The 18,276-nt window shown below is 34.0% G+C and overlaps 2 protein-coding genes and 1 non-coding gene across 6 annotated transcripts; all 3 read left to right on the top strand.

Annotated features, from left to right (window-relative positions):
* The first annotated feature begins 383 nt into the window (after window positions 1-383).
* Window positions 384-4,535, top strand: LOC122289812. 4 transcript variants are annotated; one of them, XM_043097117.1, is made up of 6 exons: window positions 384-470; window positions 1,149-1,329; window positions 1,479-1,568; window positions 1,667-1,806; window positions 3,605-3,653; window positions 4,102-4,535. In XM_043097117.1, the coding sequence occupies exons 2-6, from the start codon at window positions 1,201-1,203 to the stop codon at window positions 4,285-4,287; spliced, it is 594 nt and encodes a 197-aa protein (XP_042953051.1). In that variant the 5' UTR covers window positions 384-470; window positions 1,149-1,200; the 3' UTR covers window positions 4,288-4,535. The 4 variants fall into 4 exon arrangements, with proteins under 4 accessions (XP_042953051.1, XP_042953052.1, XP_042953050.1 ...); XM_043097118.1 differs by having other exon boundaries at window positions 452-470; window positions 1,201-1,329; XM_043097116.1 differs by lacking the exon at window positions 384-470 and adding an exon at window positions 479-657 and having other exon boundaries at window positions 1,201-1,329.
* A 535-nt stretch (window positions 4,536-5,070) lies between these two features.
* TRNAA-CGC lies at window positions 5,071-5,143 on the top strand. The gene has a single exon. It is a non-coding gene; the product is annotated as a tRNA-Ala (tRNA).
* Window positions 5,144-10,618: 5,475 nt separating this feature from the next.
* LOC122289498 (UDP-glucose 4-epimerase GEPI48) lies at window positions 10,619-16,530 on the top strand. The gene is made up of 9 exons (XM_043096540.1): window positions 10,619-10,960; window positions 12,158-12,207; window positions 12,727-12,862; window positions 13,526-13,627; window positions 13,828-14,055; window positions 14,801-14,879; window positions 15,244-15,326; window positions 15,917-16,008; window positions 16,194-16,530. Exons 1-9 carry the CDS (start codon window positions 10,778-10,780, stop codon window positions 16,282-16,284), a joined length of 1,044 nt encoding a protein of 347 aa, XP_042952474.1. The 5' UTR covers window positions 10,619-10,777; the 3' UTR covers window positions 16,285-16,530.
* Window positions 16,531-18,276: the final 1,746 nt, after the last annotated feature.

The raw sequence follows: 18,276 nt of genomic DNA, 5'->3' as shown, positions 1-18,276 counted from the left end.
CCGATGAGCATGCCACTCAGTTATAATTTTTTTCTTTTTTTTTAAATAATTTTTTAATAAATTTAAATATTTTTAAAAAATAAAAAGAATATACAAATATACTTAAAATTATTTTTTTACTCGTTAAGTAAAAATAAATAAATAAAATTTTTTTCCAAGTAGTACACTTGAGGGATACAATCCGGTGGCAATGTGGCATAGCAGCATTTTTCTATTGTAATTACCAAATTGGATACGACTATTATGCCACTGGAGTATACAGCTGGATGTACCGTCCTGTTAGTTTTTTTATTTTTATTTTCATATTTTTTTATCACTTTTTTAATCACTAAATAATTAAAAAAATATAGAAAAAAAAAACCCAGCAGATACAAGTGGCCCGCACAGCAGCATTTTCCTTACCAGATTCCATTCCAAAAACTCGCGTGGGGCCAACGCGTTAATTCCCAACGGGCAGATTTGAAACCTAGGTATAAAATATTATTGCATACGTATCGTAATCAGCAGCTTCTCGTCTAGTATCTTTGTGTTTTCGCGAAGTCCCGAAATTGTAATCCGCGTTCTCTATAAGCATATTGTCGAAACCCTAGCCGTAGAAGTAGCTCTGCGTCTCCTTCATTGATTACGGTTTTCGTCGCATTTATTCTCCCTGAATCAGTGAGTTGGTTTTTTATGTTTCTGTTTATTTTTTTAATCATATTTGTATGTGTCAATTTTTTGTTTGCTGGAATCGATTGGGTAAACATTTAATCTCGATACTCCTTTTGACTTAATTTCAGATAGAATATTCAATTTAGCGTATACGAACTGAGTGGGTTTGGTTCTAGTGGAGTTTTAGGTGCTCTAGAGTTCAAAAGGGGGCAAAGAATATGAGATTCGAGTATATTGCTTGGTTTTAGATACTCGGGAAAATAAGAATAGGAAATTGATTATAATATCTAGATTCTTGTTGCTGATTAAAACGATATAATGAAATTTCCATCTACTTTATGGTTACAAGTATCTTTTAAGAAAATTAGTGTTTTTGAATAAAACTTTGAAACAGAGTGTGTTTTGTTTCTCCGCCTTCTTATGTTTGAGATTTTGATTTTGGTTTATTTTACCACGATTAGGTCTGCTTATAAATTGTTGTTATTGCTCAATGACAGCTACTTAAAGTGGTTATCGCATCTTTCACGACTGACTTGCATACTCTGTCAGATGGCGGCTAAACCTCTTACAACTGAGGCAATTGCTCTTACAGAGAAGAAAATGGACATGGCATTAGAAGACATTATCAAGATGTCCAAAAACACTAAAACTAAGCCTAAAAAGCAGCAGAGGGTTCTGGTAAGACGCATGTCTTGTGAGATTTTGTCTTCTACTCTCGATATCATAGTCATTAAAGCTATTTGTCTTTAGTTGTTAAAAAAAATAAAAAAATAAAAAGGCGCTATATATCTTGGGTTGTGCCTGTAATATATGAATGTTCCATGCAGAACAAGAGTCAGAAATCTTCAAATACACTTGCTCAAGATAAATTCATGAAGGTGAAACGTTTAGTGGACACAAGATCCTCACTTAGACAGGTATGCAACAGTTACTGCTGAATTGAAGTATTTACTTTTGCTTATATATGTTGCCTGAGATCTCATCTTTCTTTGTCTAATTCAAACACGGTAAACAGGGTGTCTTAGCTCAGAGAAGATCAAATTTCCAGCAGAACCATTTTCCTTTGGCAACTGACGTTGCACGAAAGGCTCCAGCTGCTCCACTTCGTAATAGAGCTTTCAGAAGTTACAAAGCGGCTAATTGGAACAAATCAAGGTATTTCATCCCACAGTTATCTAGCTATTATTAATTTTAAACAAAATTTTTTTGGGTAACAAGGCTTGAACCTCAATTCTGATGCTAATAACCACAATTGACCATCTAATGGTATTATCTAATTGTGGAATTATTGCAGGTAAATCTGGGTTCTTCTATAATGTTCATCACATCTGCCTTGTGCTTCTGTTAATGTTCATCAAACTGCATGATGTTGTGGAAGTCTGTATATGATATGCTTTCTATGGGAATTGACCTATTTGGGAATATTTCCATCATGAAATTCTGAATAGCAGGCCTGCATCATGCCTTTATCTATGTGGTGTCCAAGGTGCATCATAGGTTGAATGGTGCATGTCAATTTTGTGGTGGCCATGCTACTTTGGAAATTGGAGTTTTGTTATTGGGATTGGCTGTTGAAGTAGTGGACTACAAGTGATGAACAGGGATATGACTGAAAGGAGATGGGTTAATGAAATTGTGAAATCAAGTGTGATGTGGAAGTTCATGCAACTGTGTTATGCAAAGATAGCTATCATATGCACTGGACAAGCTAACATTGTGCATTTAAGTGGCTCATTGCTGGATAAGAAAAAATTACTTGTCTTGCGGTGTAAACTGAATGTTTTCTAGTTACTTAGTAAATGCAGCAGTCGCTATGTTTCCATCAGTCTATCTGAAGGTAGCAGTTATATCATCATATGTATGGTTCTTCTTCCATATGCTCCTTGGTGAGATGCAGTGTTTTTCCCTTGATCTGTCAGATTGTTCATTCTTGAGACGTGATAGGTGGTACTGGTCCGTACAATTTGCTCTGTTCCTCCATCCCCGACGCATTGTTGATGTTCATACATTCTGATAATTTATGTGAATTGGGAATATAATGCCGTGTGATCGACACCCGTGAGTCGTAGGATCTCTTAATTCAGGAGATTTCTGCATTTTGGAACTTGTCTGCCTCTTCTAATCTATCTGACTGGCTGGTCATCTATGCTTTTCTTGTTCTTTCTTGCCAGCTTCCTGGACGATCGGATTATCATTGAATGTATACCATGGGATGGAACTGAAATGATGGTTCTTGGTAAACTAAAACAGATTCATCTGTTTCGGGTACATTCTTTGTTTGAGATCTGAGAGACTGGGGTAGCTGAATGCCAAAGAGCATAGAATTTTGCTCCTGTTATTTATTTTGAAGTTCCTTTAGCTGCTGGCAGCTGTATTGGCATATTGGCAATGTAGTTTGGTTTTAACCTAGTTTTACTAGGTGTGAAATTGGATACTCATCATTCTACAAAAGTTTCTATCAGTTCCGTGAGTGGTGCAGACACCAAGTTTCCAACACAACTCAAAGTGTCCTTGGCGAAGTCTCTTTATTGAACTGAAAGCAAAATGAGCCCCTTTGGGTTTTACCAGATCTGCTGTCTTGTAATTGTCTCTCTTTTGTTTCCGCATGACCAGAGTGTGAGGTCTCAATTCTAGATCGTGCATTGTAATTGGAAAGAGATGTGGTATAAAAGAATTCATACAGCAGTGTGCTGATCTTCACTTTCTTGAAGTGACTACTTTTTCCTGAAATGGTTTGTCTCAACATTCTGTTAGTAGGATATAGATAGAATCCACATGGTAAGTCACTTGACTCTCAACCAAGTGAGCGCAAATGCAATGGTGGTGGTGGTTTAATTATTAGTTCCTATAGGCACAGGCGTTCTGAACTCTACCTATCTCCCTTGTTGGACTCAGCTCTTGATGGTGTGTCCTGTCTTAAGCTCTCCAATCATTGTTTCTATTTCTGGTGCAGGGATGGTGTTCCTCCGAGGAGAGGTGCAAATGGAGGCTCTTATGCAAAGGTATTCTTTTATGTTGCTGTGTGGGATGAAGTCCCACTTTGAAAATGATTTATGACATTGTTTAGTAGGATCAGCAAGCGTTGGTTGCTGTAATAAAAAATTGCATTATGTTTGGTCTACCACTGAAGAAAAGAAAAGAAAGAAGAAAAAGCTAATCTCTCTTTTCAATGGTCTACTAAAAACTTTCTTTGCAAAGTAGATGACATTTGGAGGTGAGAACAAACAAGAGAGAGAATATAACCTACCATTATCAACCAAGAGGGATGCTAATGCAAGGCTTCTGGAAGTTACATGGCCTTATGAGTAGTTCTACTTGTCTATTCTATGCTGGATTTTGTGAGGGTTTATGTAAGTCATTCACCAGAGTGCTAGCTGGCTAGTGGTCTTACTGCCAGTCTAGCTATGCAAAATTTAATCGTGTTGATGAGATTCATATATTTGTGTGCAGTCACAGCTGCTGCCGCAGAAGGGAAATGCAGTGCCCAAGCATAGGTCTCAAACTCTGGACTCACTGTTTGCAAATATGAAGGAGCAAAGGATGAGGATATTGTCACGGCAGAACAATGCTGAACAACAACACAGCAGTGGTGGCGTACGAAGACCACCATGGGCAAGAGGCAGAGTGGGCAACTAATTCGAACTAGTGCCATCTGGAACGGATATCTTGGCATGAGTAGGGGTGGTTGTGTTAACCGGATCTGACTGCAAACGCAAGTTGGAATAGCCAAGAGTTGCCGAATGCAGAATCTAAGGCCTTTCTCCTTTTTAAATTTGTTTTACTGCCTTTTTCGTTGACAATGGATGATTTTGTAATTCCTTATTTCCTTTCGCTTGAATTTCACTGGCAATGTAATGCACTTTATTACGGATTGTTTAGGCTAATTCTTGCGCGTTGATTTCATTGCTTATTTTCTTTAGCCCTTAAGAGTACTGAAATCGAAAGGTTTGCCATAGCCTGGAGTTGCTAGAACGTGAAAATATTCTGCGTCTTGTTTCTGATCATTTTCTAGCCATTGTCCTTGGTCGTTTCTTTCTTTTATATGTACTCTTGCCCTCCCAAAAAATAAAAATAAAAAAGGGTTAAAGATGCTAGATCAATGTCGGAACCTTGTTAATCGGAGTTGTAACTGGACTTGGTTGCGAGAAGACTTTGTTGAAACAAGAAGTGGCGTGAGAATCAGAGAGGCTACGGTCGACTTGGAGCCATTTGGAGAGAGAGAGAGAGCCGTTGATGTGAAGCCAATGATTCCATATCCTCGAGAAATCTTGGAGGGTCTTGTTTTTAAAGACCCGGAAAGGAATTTGGAATGAGCACATTTCTTCCTGCATCCTTGATCTTTAGCTAATTCTATTTTTAGATACAAATGACCAACAAAAGAAGATTATCTAAATAAGAGACAACAACGACCATCATTAAGGGGGTGTAGCTCATATGGTAGAGCGCTCGCTTCGCATGCGAGAGGCACGGGGTTCGATTCCCCGCACCTCCATAACCTCAACTTTTCCTGCTCTTTTTTCAATTTCAGTTCCTCCGTCCTTCCCAGTACATTGTAACATTGCCACGCTTCCAGTTTAGCACATTCCATAAGAGGAAAGGAGATCACAATTTAAATTTAAATTGACACTTAATTCACTAAAATTTTGTTACATATCCTGATAAATTTACAGCAACAGTTAAAGCTCTCCTCAAAATTTGACACAGAACACAGACTTTCCTGCTTCCTTTTACACAGACATGAGATTCCAACTACTTTTGATGCAAAACGTGAAGTGAAGGAACTTTGCAAAGTTGGGAAGAACAAGCAGCTCTCTACAGTGCCATATGTAACAAAGGGACCTTAGATAAAACACTTCCCTTCTGAACATCCAGACATTCTGGCCTTTGCATGAAAGATTTTGCTTTGTTTATGTCACTGAATAACCATTGAAGGTGATGTACACTTTCTTTTGTTCTCCCCATCAAAGAGAAGGTCACTCTGTTCTTGGTCAAGACTATGAACGTCCTGACAAATCCAAATGAACAGAGAGAAGTATTACTGTAGCGCAAAATATATACTCCCTCCATTAAATATCCTGCTTTGAAATGGCAATTTTATTAATTGAAGAAAATCAAAATATAGCGATCTTTACAAAATGACTTCTTTATACAAGAGGATACACAATTTTCATTAAGAACCTTGCATGTATGTTTTTTACTTTAATCTCATTCAATTAATTCATGCAAATATGGAAGCTATGAGGGGTGAAATATTCAGGCCAAAACCAGCCCAGCGCAATCCACCAGGTGACAACTAGGATACAAGAGTAAAAGCATAGAGGTAATGGAGAAGAGTGTGTCGGGAAGTAAGGGGACAGTGTCAAGAGAAAGTGGGAAAGGGAAAGGTTGTCAGACACGCAAAGCGGATCATGCCTCACCACTGTAGGGGGCATGCATAAAGAAGTATTAAATAAAAGGGGGCGTCCAAACAACTTCAAAGGAGTCTTCTTCGACTTCAAATTCTTCTTCAACTTCTCAAAAGGGAGCTCTAGCAAAGGGATCTTCACAATCAAATATATTCAATATCTCTATTGTAAAATGAGAGGCTATAAGAGACTATAATAAGCATATTATAATGGATTTCTCATCCTCAAACGCCTATAGACGTAGGCATTATTATGCCAAATCATGTAAATATGTGTTCATCTCTCTTTATTTTCTTTGCACATATTTTCTTTTCACTGTCATGAAAGTACGCATCGATACCCTACAGCTGCACCGAACCACTACAGGTGGTGCCAGACCACATCGATCAAGGCTCGAGTCATCATAACAAATTAGAAAAACTTTTTTTCCTATTCTGACTTGTGCCATTTTTCATGCATCAATAGAATCAGGTTGATATTGTGTTCTCATGCAGTTGTCATACTCATTTATGTGGTGATCATAGAATAGTATGGCCTCATGGCTGGAATTAGGTAACAAATATCCTCAATATCCACGATTTGTTATCATCTTAATGTTAAAGATTAATTAAATTAATATCCAATAATTTTAACGTTTTTGGATGGATGGATAGTTGAGTTTTAACTATTGTTATTATTGCAGGGATGTCACAAAGTTCAAATTACAAAGGAGTAACCTATAAGCTCCTTTTAAAAAAAATTCTACTATTTATGAATATGGTGTTTAAGTCATTGACTATAAGTAGATGAATGAAGACGTCAAAAGAAAAATGGTTACCATCCTTCCTGTGTAAATATAGTAGGTCACCATGAATGTCGAGTTCTAAAAGTTAGAAGTCAAACTAAATTACTATGTAATTTAGGCTTTAAACTTTGACTTGAGCTCATAGATAATAAATGATAATTAATCGAATTCTTCTATTCATCATCTTTATACCATACAAATATTAAAAAATAAATAAAAAATAAAAGTAGCTGTGTGGAGTAGAGCTGATGAGTATAAATTTTTTAATCAATATATCATATTATAAAGAAAAATAAATAAATCACTATTTACAGCGTTATGTGAACAATAAACCATCTCTCGTTCCAAGTCATTAATCTTTGGATACATCTATAGGAAACTAGAAGTGGAGAATCTCAACGAAATCAATAGGATCAAATATTAATTCAGCTTAATTCATATATCACTCTATGATTCAAGCAATTGCGCACTTTACGTGATGGATGATCAACATTTACTTACTTAAAATTGCATATTTTATTTCCATTTTTTAATTCTCTTGATTTTGAACGAAGCATGCAAAGTCCCAACTCTGATTATTTTCATAATTTGAGATTCCTTGAACTCGACTCTAACACGTTAAAAGCATAGTTATGAATAAAAAAATATAAAAAATTATATTTACAGTAATTATTATGATTGATTGTATCAAATTTTTTAATGTAAAATAATTATTTTAATCAATTATATTAATAAAATATATAAAAAAATATGAAAATGATTATTTATAACAAACTCTTTATTTATTGTACTCAAGGATAAAAATAAGCAAATCAAACCGAAACATGTAGAGTTGACGGGTATCACGCAAGCTACGCACCGACCTTTTCGTGACGAGACGCGGACGCCTTTAAAGGGGGGTGGAGTGGTCGGTGCTGTATTGCATGGATGCTTGACACGTATGTAACCGCCCTAAAAGATTACGAAGTCCACCGTCTCTGAATTGAATTCAACATTCCGGTTTTTACAGCAATGGCACCGGCATTCATGGGTTGCCATAAAAAGATTCGTCCCTGTATCTTTTTACATTGTTGTTGCCATCTTTAAAATCAAGAATATATTCTTGAAAAAAAAATTAAAAAATCTTTTAACTTTTTTGTTGCCTTTTTTATAATGCTTTTTTGGGAATATCATTTCGAATCCAACCTTTATTTTATTTTTTTCCGAATAAATAAATAAACCAAAGCATTATTATATTGGTGACGGAAATCCGTCCCTTTCAACAGAAAAGGATACGTTTCTTATCTATTTATTTATTTTCATATAATTTTTGCAAACATCATTAAAACTTGTCCGATGACTCAAGAGAATTAGGATAAGACTCCGTTGAAAATACTTTGAAAAGGATACGTTTCTTATCTATTTATTTATTTTCATATAATTTTTGCAAACATCATTCATTGGATAATTTGGATTCAAATTTGTCCGATGACTCAATCGGATAAGGATAAGCCTCTGTTTAGATTGAGAAATATTTTTGATTCATATCATTTTATTATTATAATTTTTTAAATTTTTTATATAAAATATAATTAATAGTTTAATTTTTTTAATTTTAAAATAATAATAATAAAATATAATATTTTAAGAATAATTTATTTAATTTTTAATTTTTATTTAAAATAATCTCATCTTATCTTATTATTTAAACCGTAATTTAGATGAAGATAATCAGCATGATGTGATTTATGGCCAACATTTAGAAAAATAAATTAGTGACAAGAATCAAAAGAAGACAAATAATTATTAACTGGCGATTTCTTTCCTTTTTCTTTAAATTATTTTTAAAAGCTAAAAGATTTGTCATTAAATATTTTATCTTGATTATTAAACATGAGGCAATTTACTGCGTTCGTAATTAATATAAAATATGTCATAATTATAATTTGACGCACCATATTAATAAAATTCAGTTTGTAAGTTATTTTTATAAAATTTATTTATAAATCAAATATTTATCATTTATCTATTAAATTGAATTTAAATAAATAGTACATAACAATCATGCAAATTGATTGGGGTATTAAAAATAGGAAATTATTTATATAGAGAATGTGCAAGCTCTGCACAATTTTTCTGAAACTTTAAATAAATCTAAAACTCATCTATAAAAATTTACCACTTATGGCGGGCTCTATTATTTTTTAAAAAGCAAACATGACGAGCATACAAACGCTAAAACTGTATCTATATTAATCTAAAAACAACTAATTTAATTCATTTTAAAAAATCTACATTGGTTTTGATATAGTCACTTTTATATATTTATTACATATTCTATTAATGTAATTGGTTAAAATAATTATTTTATATTTAAAAAATGACGTAGTCAATTATATTAAAAAAATTTGTAAAAAAATACGTAAAAGTGACTACACATAAAATTTTTATTTCAGTTTATTCAAAGTGTATATCTAAGTAATTTTTTTAATAAAAAAATTGAAATACACCAAACTATGAACTAGCTACGTTGTAGACTCAATAACAAAAAATTGAAGTCCTCCTATTCTTAATGATCAATTAGGTAATTTAGGGAAAAGGCCAAAAAAAAAAAAAAAAAACCTTCCATAGCATAATTAATTTATAACTGTCAGATTTTAATGACTGAAGAATACAAGGAACGCAGGAATAGTCACAACTTTGGAAATTAGTTATTAATTTATGAATGTAAAATGAATTTTTTACTAACTTAATTTATAATTAATATATATATATATATATAAACAATAATAAAAAAGAGAATATCCCGTTGATTCGCTAGTCGAGTCGAAAAGACACCCACAGCGCGTGACACCATCTTCCGAAAATTTGTCGAGATCCACGAAATAACGAATCTGAACGGAGCAGGTCCAAACAAAGAAAGACGAGCGGATTAGGTTAAAATTATCGGTAACAAAATTTCTATAAACAGTTTTACGTATTCTTTTATATATTTTATTAATATAATTAATTATATATTAAAAAAATTAATATAATTAATTACATTAATATAATGTCTAAAAATTCTATAAAAATAATTATATATAATATTATTCATTTATTCAACTCTATTATTTTTTTTATTTTCCTTTTTCTTAATGGCCGCGTAAGAAATGAATGTTATTAAGTAACAGCATCAAAAATTTTGATTTGACCGAAATGAGTATGAGGGTAGATAGTAAAAAAAGAAAGAAAAATTTTATTTATTATCTTCAATACCACATATTATATATAATTATTTTAATTTTTTATTAAATATGTAATATATAGATAATGAATAGAATAATTTAAAAATAATAAAATCAAAATTAAAATATAAAAATATATATAATATGTAAAAATATGATGAATATGACGTAAAAAAAAAAAAAAAAGGGCTGGGTTAGCAACAAGCAATACTGGCATTAGCTCATTAAAAGAGTTGTTCTGTTCCTTTTGCACAGAGGCAAGCCAGACCCACTGTAACTACATCGTTATAAAATGGGGTAAGCACAACTGCAGAAGAAGGTACTTCGGTTGAATCAGTGGGACGACATGAAAAGACCCACACATTTCGTCCAGTTCCACTTACACAGTTGGCAGAATCGAATCCATGGCCGATATCACCGGACAAAGACCGAATCGGACCACGTGGCTAATCTGTTCCTTAAAATATACAAAAAAAAAAAAAAGAAAAAAAAAAAGAAAAAGAAATATCCATCCTATTTATCAAGTTTCCTATTTTATTCTTACTTTATTATTTTAATTTCTTTAAATTTGTTCGGTTTACTAAAAACGAACGACTCTGGCGAAAACAGCTACGATTCCCTATATAAGTACGCATTCTCTTCCTCTTCTCGCTCCAGTTGCAACTAGCAGTCGCTTCAAACTTCGTTATTATTATCGTTATTGTGTTGCTTTTCCTAACGCTTCGATTACCATGTCCAAGAACATCCTCGTCACCGGTGGCGCCGGTTATATCGGCAGCCACACCGTTCTCCAGCTCCTATTGGGTGGCTTCAACACCGTCGTCGTCGACAACCTGAACAACTCCTCCCCCGTCGCGCTCCAGCGCGTCAAACGACTCGCCGGTGATTTCGGCGACAATCTCTCCTTTCACCAGGTTCTGAGCCCAACTCGTCCTATTTGCTGAATTTTCATTCTCTTTTATATATATATTTATAAAAAAGAAAATTTTGTGAACTCTACAAAGTTTGTTTTTTTTTTTTTTGTCGAAACGAATTGGTTTGATTGCTGTTTAATTTCCATATGCGTTTTAAAAGTTTTTAGGCTTTGGTAAAAGAAATCTATACACCATACGATTGATGCACCGGATGTGTCTTTATACATTGTACGTAGTTACTGGTGTATATTTATACGTATCCCATATACGTACATCTATGAAGTATATTGCTTCATTGAATTTTTTGTTCAGAATTCGAGCATGAAGTTTCTGATTTGTTTTTAGTTCCATCTTGTTTTCTGTGAAGTGCTTTTCTGATTTTTTTCATTGATTATGTTTTCCTTTTGCTTTTTGTTCACCTTTTTGTGGGGTTTTGTTTTGGAATTTTTTTATTTATTAACTTTTTTTTGTAAATAAATATGTTGTCGAGTTAGATCGTTTTTATGGTCGTTAGACCAGATATCATCTCTTCCCTAATAAATAAGAGGTGGAGGAGGGTCGGGTCATTGGCTATATCCTTGGGTTCGTGAGTCTTCTATTTACTTGCAAAAATAGAAAGTAAAACACATATTATTGGGATTTTTTTTTTTTGTCTGAAAACAATATTTCAATTTTATTGATAAACTCAGACAAAATACAAAAATTCTATATATAGTTATTTTTACGTATTTATTTATACACTTTACTGATGTGATTGGCTGCAATATTAAAAAAAATTAATGCAACTAATCATATCAATGGAATACACAGATAATACACAAAAATAACTGTACGTAAGAGTGCTAATTTCAAAAGACTTATCATAAAAGATTTTAACATCACAGTTCCAAACGAAATTAAAACTAATGTCTAAAGGCTAAAGCTTAGAATCCCCTATCTGTATAAGACATAATGACCTATAAAGAAGTCTGGGGACTTGGGCTTCAAATTTTGAAGTTTCAAATGAAGTAGCGGAAAAAATGGATTTTGTTTGATGAATAGTTCAGACACTTGCCATCACTATCCTATTGTGTCATATATCACCTAAAACTTCACTTTTTTAACGTTGTGGTAGACAAAGTTTACTTAGTAACATCCGATGTGAGTAAACACACATGGCTTAGCATTTATGTTTTCATTTTCTGTTTTCACTCGCAGGTGGACCTCCGAGACAAAGAAGCACTCGAACAAATTTTTGCTTCAAAACGGTAAGTGCTTAATGTCTATGATAGAACTTACATTTTTACTACTTATTTAAACTCTTTTTGCAATAGGAGTTAAGGAAGATAGGTCCTTTCCACATGTTGGCCTCTGATTGTTATGTGGATTTTTCTTTGAACTTTGATGGTCATCTCTTGTGCTCTTGTGCGATTCATTTTCTGCAACTGCTGTAAAATATTGTAGCATTTCCCAACCTCTTTAGAGTCAATCAATTTAGCTCCAGATGGTTTCCCTTTTGGCACATGAATTTTCTCAAGTGGAAATCACCTGGGGATTTTCATCCAATCAATTTCTTATAGTTGAATAAGTATTTCAGTCAAAAAGAAAAAAAATATAACCTCAGATGACAAGGCACGAGCAAGACCATCACACCTGAAAAGCAATTCTTTGTACATTCAAAACCATTTTAATGAAACTGCAGATTGAACTTTGTACCATTATATTCTTAATTTGACTCTCGTGCTAAAATTTTCAGGCCCTGAGGATTCTTCCTGTTTTCACTGCAGATTTGATGCTGTCATACACTTTGCTGGGCTAAAAGCTGTAGGTGAAAGCGTGCAGAAACCATTGCTCTATTTCAACAACAATTTAATCGGGACAATTACTTTGTTGGAAGTCATGGCTGCGCATGGATGCAAAAAGGTATTCTGCCTTTCTTGCTATAAAACTGGGTCACGTCTGCTGAAAACCAAAGGTTTCTACTGTCTGTTCTCGTGTTCTTAGTTAATAGGTATATTGGTACTCAGCAAGAGAGAGCATTTTATTTTAGGGTGCCCTCCTTTAAAAACTGAGAATGCTTTACATTGTTAGGATTCTCTTCTTTAAATTGTTGGCTTCAGTTTTGTTTTGGTTCTGCCAATGTTCTATTATTGCCTGTACCTCAGTTGAAGTGATACATATGCCGTGTCTAACGTGTGCTTATATTCTTTCCACCAGTATTAGAACCTCAATCCCATCACTAAATGATAATTATGAGAAAAAATAAACTGCAATAACTGTGGAACAATAGTACACCCTCTACTAAGGGATTAGAAACAAGTGCTATATTTTGCGATTCAACTGGAGTCCAGAATCCACTGCCTATGTGTTGAAAAGTAATAAACCGTGAAGCATTACATCTAAGCAGAGGCCAAATCTATGAGCTGTTCCCATTGTGCTGTTATGTTGTCCTTGTGGTATCTTTCTTTCAAGTTTACCCCCATATTCCCCCATTGACAATCCTCCTTACACAAAATGTTATGTTATACATGATTACCAGTGCACTTTACTTTACTTGACCAATTCCATATTCTTGAATTATTTCAGCTTGTGTTCTCATCTTCAGCCACTGTCTATGGTTGGCCAAAGGAGGTCCCATGCACCGAAGAGTTCCCTCTTTCTGCAGCAAACCCATATGGGCGAACCAAGGTATTTATTACATTTTTTATGCGCTTGGTAGAGCAAGCCAAAAATGCATCTGATAAGTAGTCAACCCAAGGGCCACACTGTTTTTATTCACCCCTCTTTAATCCAACCCTTGGGCCATGCACTTTTAATGCAATTGAAAAGCATCTTCCCATCTTCTTACTTAGAATTTATTAATGATCTTGTTTAACTTCATCTTTCAGCTCTTCATAGAAGAAATTTGTCGTGACATCTATCAATCGGACTCCAAATGGAAAATCATTTTACTAAGATACTTTAATCCAGTGGGCGCACATCCTAGTGGTGATATTGGTGAGGATCCCCTCGGAATTCCTAACAACCTCATGCCCTTTGTTCAGCAAGTTGCTGTTGGTAGGCGACCAGCCCTGACAGTTTTTGGAAATGACTATTCAACTAAGGATGGTACTGGGGTATGCTATTTTAACTTGAGTCAATTTTCTCATCACTGGCCTGGCATCCATCATTTGTGATCTGTTAAATGTATTGTATGAACCTTAAGTCACACGTATTTTGTGTATTAATCCTGCGTTGTTGTAGAAGAATATTTGGGGCCATTAGAACTGCATGTATTATATTTTTTTTACAAGTAAAAATATTATATATATATATTAATATCGATAGGAGTAACAAAGTACATTGGGTGTATACAATAAACACCTAGCCCATACTAGAGAGCCCCTAATGACCAATAAGCCCGTGAAAATTAGAAATCCACCCAAAATATACCAAGCCTGAATGGGAACATAAAACATCTCCCCAACCCCAACCGCTTGTTTCCCTTAAGACTACTACTCCACCCAAAACTCTCTCTGAGGACGGCTTCATGATTTCCTCCTGTTAGTCTTCCCTTGACTTAAACCACCTCCCTTAGTGTCGTAGTTGATTGTCCAAAAAAGACGCTTTAACTTCTTGCTTTTCTTAAATCTTGAATTGGTTTCAAGCGAGTGGCCCACCTCAATTGCAGTGAGTAGTGCTGTAAATTGGTCATCACTTCCTTTATATGAAATCCCTACACACTGCTGAATCTCGTTAATCTTATGCAAAACCCAATCTGATGATGAACCCACTATATTGTTTATTGGAGGAGCATGTATTAGTTTTTTATCTTTTCTCTTGATGGGAAATTCATCATGAAAGTGCTCATCTCTTTTTCAGGTCCGTGACTACATTCATGTTGTTGATTTAGCTGATGGGCACATTGCTGCTCTGCACAAGCTGAATGAACCTGGTATAGGTATGTGCTGTGAAATTGATATCTTTTTTTCTATGTTTATCTTGTGCTTGGGTAAAATACTTTTTCTGTGTTAAACCGTTGGTTGCATTACAACATTTGGTTATTGCGGTTATTTTTCCTATTGTCAGATACCAATTTGTCCTGAAATTGTTTCTGCAGTGCATGCAGATGTCTATAAATTGTTAACTTGCTCTTGTTCCAAGTGTAGTAGGGGTATATTTAGTAGGTATAAAAAAGTCATAACCTGCCAAATTGTTGATGAATAGATCATAAATCATGAACTCAATTTCACTTTATGTTCATTCCTTCAGTAGAGTTTCTTCTGAAGTTTTACATGTACCTGATCTATAATATGTCTCCACAGGCTGTGAGGTTTACAACTTGGGAACTGGTAAGGGAACATCAGTTCTGGAGATGGTTGCTGCATTTGAAAATGCTTCTGGAAAGGTAAACGGAAGGGAATTCTACTCTTGCATTCGGTTCCCCAATTGTTCCCACAGATTTTACAGATTTTTTTTTTTTAATTATTTCTTAGAATAATTGCTTGGGGGTTCATTTTGCTGAAATCAATAGCTCATCTGAGGCACCTATTACTTTGAGATTTCTGAGTTATCAAGTTAGGTGTCCGCTGTATTTGGGTGCCTGATTCATAGTTTTCAACTGATAGTGGAATTCCCGTCCTTACTAATTCTGAGTGTGGCCTTATGTATGGCCTTTGAATTTGGAGAGGGGGAGTGTTGCCCGCATATACCAATAATCCTATATAAAGTGTGGAATGCTACCAACATAACCCCCATCCGAATGAATGCAATTTGCCCATCTGAGCATTAAAGTTTTGATTATGAAAGTCTTAAAATTTCGATACATTACTCTTATTGAATTGGAGAAGGCCTTGCTGCGAGGGCGGTCCTTGATTTAGACCTTGTCAATTCTCTGAAATGTGCTGGAAGAATCTAGGATTACATTTTATTTTTCTTCTGCTTGACATTTGTTTTCAGTTTAGTCCTTTGATGTATTAAATATTTTACTGTTACCAGAAAATTCCACTAGTAATGGCTGGGCGGCGGCCTGGCGATGCTGAAATTGTTTATGGATCAACAGATAAAGCAGAAAAGGAATTGAATTGGAAGTAAGTGTTAATTTCCAAGCTATTCATATACAGATCATGCAGTCAATTCTAGCTAATGGGATTCTGGATATTTAGACACACTTTTTCAACTATTTAACCTTATGAACTTTATAAATTTTGTGTTTTGGGAATAAATTGTTATAAAAAGTGAGAAAATGTATCGTAATTGTTTGTTTTCCTTGCAGGGCAAAATATGGAATAGATGAGATGTGCCGGGATCAGTGGAACTGGGCAAGCAAAAATCCTTATGGCTATGGATCTTCCGACTCAAACTAGAACAACATTTATATTCTTTTATGTGTTCGATCATTCATTTTCTGTTATATGTACTCGTCGCCCGTGGTGTCATGCTTATGTCGCCTTCTGAGAATGGGTGTTTCTTAACTTTGTTGGTGGAGATTTAAGCTGATAATCATTGTGGTGTATCATCATTCTAGGTTACTAACCTAGTACTCTGCTTGGTTTATAATCACATTTAACTAATATAATTGAAGTACTCTAGGTCCTGAACATTGTGCTGAATGTTAGCCAGCTTGGTTTGGATTGGTGGTGTCCTGATGTTCTGGGGAGTCTCTTGGCTTGCAACCATAACATTGTAATCTTCTTGGCTAAATGGTTTGTGCAAAGTCTATAACATGGTAATCACACTTGTAAGTCTCGCACAAACTTCATGAAGAAGGAAAATAAGTTATATAGTCTTGTGTAAGTTTACGCATTTTTTTATTAAATAAAAAATAAAAAAATAAAATAAATCTTGAATTTACGTGAAAATATCACATTGCAAAGTGCGTGATTGGCGTTTTGACGTTTTAATGTGCGGGACCTTATTGAGGATGCTGGAACAACAACATGACCAAAGTGGAGAATGGGTCAGGGTCTTTTGACGTTTAGATGTTTGACTCGAACGGCAACAACGGCTGTTTCATGTTCTAATGGGACAATAAACCATTATGATAACCGGAGTTGGTGGGTCCTGACTCATGCTTTGTTTTTAGGAGAAGGTTGGAACATTTTTGAAATTTTGAATTGTAATGACCGTTGGACACATTAGGGCTTCAATGGCTTGGGATATCAATTCATATCGGGGACTCTTTAGGAGTCAAACTAGTCAATTCCATTTCAAATTTATTATTTTTTTCAACTTTTATATAAACATGTCTTAACCTATTTCATACATTCAAATTTGTCTTAATGAGATTCATAAAATATTACTATTTACCTATCAATTCAGACCATTTAAGATCACTTCAATACGTGAGACTTATAACCTTTTTCAACTTAACACATTTTTACACGTGAGATTTACAATTTTTTTTTAATTTTTCATAAATAATATTAAATTTATCTTAACATCTAAATACATCTAAATTCATTTTAGATAAATTTTCACATAACTCATTCATCTACTCAATTTACTATTATTCATTAGAAGTTTAATTCATTTTAATATCCACACACACACGTAAAGGCCGATCTGCAATTCTTAGGAGGAGACAACGTTGGAATCCATTAACTACGAGCCTTCCTTGGAGGACTTCAACACTGCCAAAGCAATGGCAAATGTACCGTTTGCGCATCTCCCACTTGGAAAGATGGTGGGCCATTTTTATTTATTTAAATAGTAGTTCAACTTTTGCGAGGCACCAAATGAATGGTAAGAGCGAAAAAAGTATACAGATGTTAATAGGAGTCATTGAGCACATCTATGATCCTAATAATTAAACTCACTTGTACATGATGTTAAATGATAAATATATTATCTTTCTACAATTTTTTTATATTTATGCTCTAATATGTGTTGATGTGTCAATTATAGGCTTGCAATTTTTATTTTTATTTTATAATTCCATTTTGATCATTATGTTGTAAAAAGTTAGTATTATAAAATATGAAAGATTTATTATTTTTCAGATACTATGAAATGTTAAAAAAAAGTTATATTATATGTTAAATAAACACAGAAGAAAGGAATATTATTTCCACTCACTATTATAATTTTAGGGAAAAAATTTAATTATAAGTATAATTGTGCATTAATATATGTACTAATCTAATATAATTGATTAAAAAATAAATTTTATTAAAAATAATATTAATTTAAATTTTAAATATAAAAAAATTAATATGAATATATAGATTAATAAATATCTTCAATTTTAGATATAAAAAGCACGGTAATGGCAGACAATGAGCTCTAGCTCAAACGGCAATTTGGCAATTTGTTCTGTCCATGTGGCAAATCCAACGGCTGTGTGGGGCCCAAATGGA

This window comes from Carya illinoinensis, chromosome 12 (genome assembly GCF_018687715.1).
Source record: "Carya illinoinensis cultivar Pawnee chromosome 12, C.illinoinensisPawnee_v1, whole genome shotgun sequence".
Taxonomy (NCBI): Eukaryota; Viridiplantae; Streptophyta; class Magnoliopsida; order Fagales; family Juglandaceae; genus Carya; species Carya illinoinensis.
The sequence above is the reverse complement of the archived record's forward strand: the minus strand, read 5'-3'. Positions and strand labels throughout refer to the sequence as shown.

Bases quoted from the DNA above. Each gene is read 5' to 3' on its own strand.
- LOC122289812 (XM_043097117.1), top strand. From the start codon at position 1,201: ATGGCGGCTAAACCTCTTACAACTGAGGCAATTGCTCTTACAGAGAAG. The intron at 1,330-1,478 runs GTAAGACGCATG...TGTTCCATGCAG, and splicing joins AAAAGCAGCAGAGGGTTCTG to AACAAGAGTCAGAAATCTTC. The intron at 1,569-1,666 runs GTATGCAACAGT...CACGGTAAACAG, and splicing joins CAAGATCCTCACTTAGACAG to GGTGTCTTAGCTCAGAGAAG.
- LOC122289498 (XM_043096540.1), top strand. From the start codon at position 10,778: ATGTCCAAGAACATCCTCGTCACCGGTGGCGCCGGTTATATCGGCAGC. The intron at 10,961-12,157 runs GTTCTGAGCCCA...TTTCACTCGCAG, and splicing joins ACAATCTCTCCTTTCACCAG to GTGGACCTCCGAGACAAAGA. The intron at 15,327-15,916 runs GTAAACGGAAGG...TACTGTTACCAG, and splicing joins TTGAAAATGCTTCTGGAAAG to AAAATTCCACTAGTAATGGC.